The sequence below is a fragment of the Pecten maximus genome, chromosome 11 (assembly GCF_902652985.1).
Source record: "Pecten maximus chromosome 11, xPecMax1.1, whole genome shotgun sequence".
Taxonomy (NCBI): domain Eukaryota; kingdom Metazoa; phylum Mollusca; class Bivalvia; order Pectinida; family Pectinidae; genus Pecten; species Pecten maximus.
Window position 1 is genome coordinate 29,936,231 of NC_047025.1, and position 7,116 is coordinate 29,943,346.

General features: G+C 41.3%; 1 protein-coding gene across 1 annotated transcript; it reads right to left on the bottom strand.

Annotated features, from left to right (window-relative positions):
- Positions 1–625: 625 nt before the first annotated feature.
- Positions 626–2,093, bottom strand: LOC117337262. The gene is made up of 2 exons (XM_033898155.1): positions 1,397–2,093; positions 626–1,138 (listed from the first exon to the last, which is right to left on the bottom strand). Exons 1-2 carry the CDS (start codon positions 1,974–1,976, stop codon positions 648–650), a joined length of 1,071 nt encoding a protein of 356 aa, XP_033754046.1. The 5' UTR covers positions 1,977–2,093; the 3' UTR covers positions 626–647.
- Positions 2,094–7,116: the final 5,023 nt, after the last annotated feature.

The window sequence follows — 7,116 nt, forward strand, 5'->3', positions numbered from 1 at the left end:
AAATCTCACCCCGGTAAAACTGTGGATATCCCTGTCCAGGGTAAAAGAATACCATTTGTCTCACCCTGGACAGGGATATCCGCAGTTCACCCTAGGGAAAAGACAAGCTGCACGTGTTCTTTTAACGTGCTCTTGTTCTCGATAGGGTGACGTCACTATGACCAGACCCGGAACGTTTGAATGTATCAATATTATTCACAAAAGAAATTAAAATAAGTATTAATAATCAGAGTTGTACCATGGTTGCGGCTATTTTTCTTTGAAGTTGACTGTTGTGTAAATCTCGATAGTCCGAGAAGAGGCGGAGCCTAGGCATACACTAACTACCCCGATACATTGATTGGGGTGGAGCCTAGCTGTGCAATAAGTTCCAAGTTATTTTTCACAGTTAGACTGAAACAATGTTTATGTATCGATTTACAGTCATGTCCCAGAGAAAAATCGCTACAATCAAGATGCAAATTACAACACTGTTCATTTTGAAAAACAAACAAAAAATCTGTTTATTTCATTTTAATACATGTAATATTTTTTACAAAATTATAAACAAACAATTTAAAGGTTATAAGACTATACCCGATGTCTTCTTAAAAATCATAAACACTAATGTCACTATGCCACGTCTTCAAAAATCGTTTAAAAGGTCACTAGTGTCCGACATTAAAAGTAACTTGACAGTTGTTAAACAGACTTCCTGTCGGGAGATTACTTATATCACTGAGAGGCACTGTAGCACGTTTGGCAGTGGGCTCTTCTTGGTGAGTTTTGTTTTCGGGACATTTTCTTTTCTGTGGAGGATCTAACACTGAGGATACTTTGCGTAACACCGATTCGTCAGCTGACTTGTATTTTCTCACAGCCTTTTCTGACCTATGTCCAGTTCTGTTCATGATCTCCTGCTCATCAACCCCGGCGATGTAGAGTTGTGTTGCGCATGTGCGTTTTCCCGAATGATTGGTATAATTTCCACTTAATCCCGCGCGTGCACAAATAATTTTCATAAGATTTCTCAGTTTATTAACTCCTACCGGTTGGTTCCCAAACCTCGGAGGTGTGCCAGGTAATGCGCGCCTGTAGAATTTCCCAGAGACTAGGGCCTGCAGGTACTTCTCATACAAATCGACTATGCAGCGTTCACCTACAATGGTTAAGATCTAAATATTAGAATACTTCATTATAGACTTGTGATAATAATAATATACAATTAAAATTAAGCGGCTGTTTTTCTTTGAAAGCTTTTAAAAGTGCATTGATGGTAATACAACTATTGCGAGACAGTATAAGCAGTACATTTATAATTAATGAATGCGGAGTGCGGATTTGAGGATTAACACATTAGTGAATAGAATAGTTCACAAATAGTATAATATTTCTAATTCTTATATATTTTACTCACCTTGGTTACTGTAGTGTCTGATATTCTTTATGTCGATCTCTCGCTGCGCGAGTCCTCCTTTGAATGTCTTCGAAGCTCTTCCCACAAACTCGACGTACTTTCCTTTAGAGTCTTCTCCAATAATGAACTGATCACACTCAAGTGCATGGTGTTCGTCATGGCCCCTCATGCCAAACAATTTACAGTTATAGAAAAACATTGTACATTGGAGGGTATCTGCTGTTTTGTCACCAAATATACCCTTTTCCCATATAATGGCCTCATCCTCGGGAAGAATAGGTTCTGCTTGTTTTGTTTTGCCGCCTATGCCCCTTTTTAACAAATCCTTCATTCGGGAGTCCAGAATTTTCCTAAATTCGGCAAACCTGTGGTCATTGGCATCCAAAATGTTTTTATCATTAACATCATTATCTCGCAGGTAACGTAACAGGCCACACGTGATCAGGTACAAGGATTTTGATGGGAATTCTGTGCCGTCTCTTTTCCGAGCTTCCACAATAAATCGTCCGAGATAAAAATTAAGGTTTTCACCCGTCATTGCCAAGATTTCTCGAACATTATCTCTTTCTTTCCTCCACATTTCGAAAACTCCAAAAGCCCACGAAGTGTTCTTTTTTGTGTTCAAATTAATGTTACTATTGATGAGTTCCCGTATTTCTTCATCGCTTACGGCATCTCCGAAACGTCTAGCATCAGAACTAGATTTGCTAGCTGCTCCTTCAGGAACGTTTTCAGTTTCATTTTCAGTTTTGATATCCAGTGTATCACAGATTTGGGAAAGTGTTAAATCTTCGTCAGTTACTGACCCCGTAACTTCTAAATTATCCACGATTTGGCTAAGATTAATATCGTCCTCCGATATTCCAAATAACTCGAAGTCGAAGTCGTTAATGGCGGACAGTTCTTTCAAATCGAGTCCGCCGTCTCCAATTATAAAATTGCCCAAATCCGACATCTTTTTTATGGTACTGTGTCGCAACGTGGGAATTTGACAGATGATTTCCGTACTGCAGAATCTCACCGTGGGAAAGCGGGTGCGGTCGAATATGATTGGTCAATGACAAAGGAACTAGAATTTGATTGACACAAAGTGGGAGGTGCCATGGTACAAGCCAGTTATTGAAATCATTACTCGTGTACCCGAGTTAATTGTTGAAGGGGCGGGGGACTCGGCGCTGACGCGCCTCGTACCCGCCCCTTCAAAAAATATTTCGGATACACTCGTAATGCTATTCAATAACTATAACTTAACTGAGTGTTTGGTGTTCTTTTTGACAAGCTAATTGGAATTATATTTTGTATGAAATCAACATCGTAATGTGTAAAGCGTCTGCTGCAGCCTTATCACAACAGTCATCCGCCGTCCACGTGTTGTTGTTTACATACGTTTGGATTTGGTTCACACTGCGATTGGAAAACAGGATAAGAGAAAAATAATCATTCACCCCTTTTCGGGATGAGATAGGGGGATCTCAGCCCTCGGAGGGAGATTGTTAAGTTCCCAAACACTCGGCAAGCCTCCTGTTTGGGAATTTAACAATCTCCCTCCTCGAGTTGAGATCCCCATATCTCACCTCAAAGGGGGTGAAATATTATATTAATCTAATTTTTCAGTAGACAACCCCTAGAATTTTGGTGGACACGATCTATCCCTACATCTTTGGTGGATAATATCTACCACAATAACTTTGGTGGGCGTGACCTACCTTTCCCCCTCCCCAGGGCATTAATGGATGTGATCTACTCCTAGTACTTTGGTGGACTTGATCTACCCCAAGGATTTTGGTGGACTTGATCTACCCCTAGGGTAGCAGTGTACAGTAAAAATGCCAAATTCTGAAAAATATGGCACATGCTTTAGATATGTAAACATTGCCAGTTAACCTTACATATAACCTCTAATAAAGTATATATATTTGAAATCTGTACAACATTTGCAATTTTAATAGAGCTCTGAAGGATAAGTAAACTGATATTTTCTGTGATTTTTAGAGCTGTGAATACCATGGTAACAGCTTAAAAAATTCTCAAAAATTGCAAAATATTATGATATTTGACCCAAAATGGCACAATTCTCTACACAATTTTTTTTCTGAAACCTATTTAAAATTAAATATCTCTATCCCAAAGACAGAATTAATCTTGTTTGGACATATGTTGTAAATTAAGTTTTTCCGCTATCTTACCTTTTCTGTGGGCTTCCATTTTGCGCTGTAGGCGAAACTAAATTTCCTGTGTAAACACACGTTCGGAAAATCCGGATATTTAAAATCCGGAACAAATTTATTGATTTTTGTTTTAATAAATGTGAAGCCTGTATGTACTACTTCATACTGGATATACCAATTATAGTGTACATTTATTTTTTCATTTTTTATACATATCATAATACAGGAGTTATTTGCTTAACAAAAAAATTGCCTATGGCCAGGCTGTCTTACTGTGGTGTGCTACCTAGACCTTTGGTGGACGTGCCTTACGCTTAGGCCTTTGGTAGCCTTGATCTACCCCAAGACCTTTGGTGGGCGTGGCTTACGCTTAGGTCTTTGGTGGACGTGATCTAATATGACTGGTGGACGTGATCTACCCCTAGGACTTTGGTGGACGTGATCTACCCCTAGGACTTTGGTGGACATGATCTACTCCTAGGACTTTGGTGGACGTGATCTACTCCTATGACTTTGGTGGACGTGATCTACTCCTAGGACTTTGGCGGACGTGATCTACTCCTAGGACTTTGGCGGACGTGATCTACTCCTATGACTTTGGCGGACGTGATCTACTCCTATGACTTTGGTGGACATGATCTACTCCTAGGACTTTGGTGGACGTGATCTACTCCTAGGACTTTGGTGGACATGATCTACTCCTAGGACTTTGGTGGACGTGATCTACTCCTTGGACTTTGGCGGACGTGATCTACTCCTATGACTTTGGCGGACGTGATCTACCCCTAGGACTTTGGTGGACGTGATCTACTCCTAGGACTTTGGCGGACGTGATCTACTCCTAGGACTTTGGCGGACGTGATCTACCCCTAGGACTTTGGCGGACGTGATCTACTAGGACTTTGGCGGACGTGATCTACTCCTAGGACTTTGGCGGACGTGATCTACTCCTAGGTCTTTAGTGGACGTGATCTACCCCTAGGACTTTGGCGGACGTGATCTACCCCTAGGACTTTGGCGGACGTGATCTACTCCTAGGACTTTGGCGGACGTGATCTACCCCTAGGACTTTGGCGGACGTGATCTACTCCTAGGACTTTGGTGGACGTGATCTTCCTCTATGGCTTTATTAAACGTGATCTACTCCTAGGACTTTGGCGGACGTGATCTACTCCTAGGTCTTTAGTGGACGTGATCTACCCCTAGGACTTTGGTGGACGTGATCTACCCCTAGGACTTTGGCGGACGTGATCTACTCCTAGGACTTTGGCGGACGTGATCTACCCCTAGGACTTTGGCGGACGTGATCTACTCCTAGGACTTTAGTGGACGTGATCTTCCTCTATGGCTTTATTAAACGTGATCTACTCCTAGGACTTTGGCGGACGTGATCTACTCCTAGGTCTTTGGCGGACGTGATCTACCCCTATGACTTTGGCGGACGTGATCTACCCCTATGACTTTGGTGGACGTGATCTACTCCTAGGACTTTTGACGGACATGATCTACTCCTAGGACTTTTGACGGACGTGATCTACTCCTAGGTCTTTGGCGGACGTGATCTACCCCTATGACTTTGGCGGACGTGATCTACCCCTATGACTTTGGTGGACGTGATCTACTCCTAGGACTTTTGACGGACGTGATCTACGCCTAGGTCTTTGGTGGATGTAATCTACTCCTATGACTTTGGCGGACGTGATCTACTCCTAGGTCTTTGGTGGACGTGATCTACGCCTAGGATTTTGGTGGACGTGATCTACTCCTAGATCTTTAGTGGACGTGATCTACTCCTAGGTCTTTAGTGGACGTGATCTACTCCTAGGTCTTTAGTGGACGTGATCTACTCCTAGATCTTTAGTGGACGTGATCTACTCCTAGATCTTTAGTGGACGTGATCTACGCCTAGGACTTTGGTGGATGTGATCTACTCCTAGGACTTTGGTGGACGTGATCTACTCCTAGGTCTTTGGCGGACGTGATCTACTTCTATGACTTTGGCGGGCGTGATCTACCCCTAGGACTTTGGTGAACGTGATCTACCCCTAGGACTTTGGCGGACGTGATCTACTCCTAAGACTTTGGCGGACGTGATCTACTCCTATGACTTTGGCGGACGTGATCTACTCCTAGATCTTTAGTGGACGTGATCTACTCCAAGGACTTTGGCGGACGTGATCTACTCCTAGATCTTTGGCGGACGTGATCTACTAGGACTTTGGTGGACGTGATCTACGCCTAGGACTTTAGCGGACATGATCTACTCCTAGGACTTTGGCGGACGTGATATAATCCTAGAACTTTGATGCACGTGATTCGCACCTTGGACTTTGACGGACGCGATATAATCTTAGGACTTTATTAGATGTGATCTACTCCTATGTCTTTGGTGGGCGTAATCTTTCCCTAGGATTTTGGTGGACGCTACCCTCCCCTAGAACTTTGGTGGATGTGATCTACTCCTAGGACTTTAGTGAACGTGATCTGTCCTTAGGACTTTGATGGACGTGATATACCCCTAGGATTTTGATGGACGTGAACTACTCCTAGTACTTTGTTGGGCATGATCATCCCCAAGAAATTAAGTGGACGTTATGTACCCCTAGAATTTGATGGACGTTATCTTCCTCTAACACTTTGGTGGATGTGATCCACTCCTTGGTCTTCGGTGGATGGGGTCTACGGCTAGAATGTTGGTCATGCACAATAATCCCTTATTTAGGCCAAAATCACTTAAACTAATCACTCTTCTTTATTGGTCTCAAAACAAATGTGGCATGATATTGTTGAAGACATCCAAAGACAAAAATGATACAGGTAAAATAAGACAGCATTATGATATATACTGCCATACATGTCCAACACAGTAGGAAAATAATATATAAGAAAACAACACCACACAAAAATGATTAAAGTCTTCTCAAGTATACCAATTTTCAAAATGTTTATTGTAAGAGAAAATGGAATTATAACACTACTCTGCAAATTAAATATGGATATATAATGTAGGCAACATCAGTTCAGTATAAAAAAAAACTTCTCAGTTGGAAAAGGAATAATTTTTTTTTCTATTATACTCTCCGTTTTAGTAATAGGCTTTTTTTTGGCAATATTAATGTCAAATAATATGCCACATCTATCATCTATCATTATGACACCATAGTTTACTGTAATTTTTGGAGATATAGAATCTTGCAGAAGTTGTAAGAACACAAGAAATTGTAGGTATAATCTAGTTTTCCAATCTAACTGAGCTATTGCAGGTTCTCTCTTGAAATAATCAAAACCCAGTGGGCCTCTAACTCAAGTACTGTAGAATAGTATGAATTATATTTAAGCGCAATATAGGTTTTATTACTGGGCATGAGATTATCCTGGATAAATACAATTCATGTATAAACAAGAGGCCCATGGGGCCTGTATCGCTCACCTGGTTGAATTAGACCAAATGTCAAAATAATGTTCATATTCAATTTGTTTTATTTGTAAATCTCAAACAATGCTATATATGATTATAGTGTGGGAATCGGAACTGCTATAAAGATTAATGAA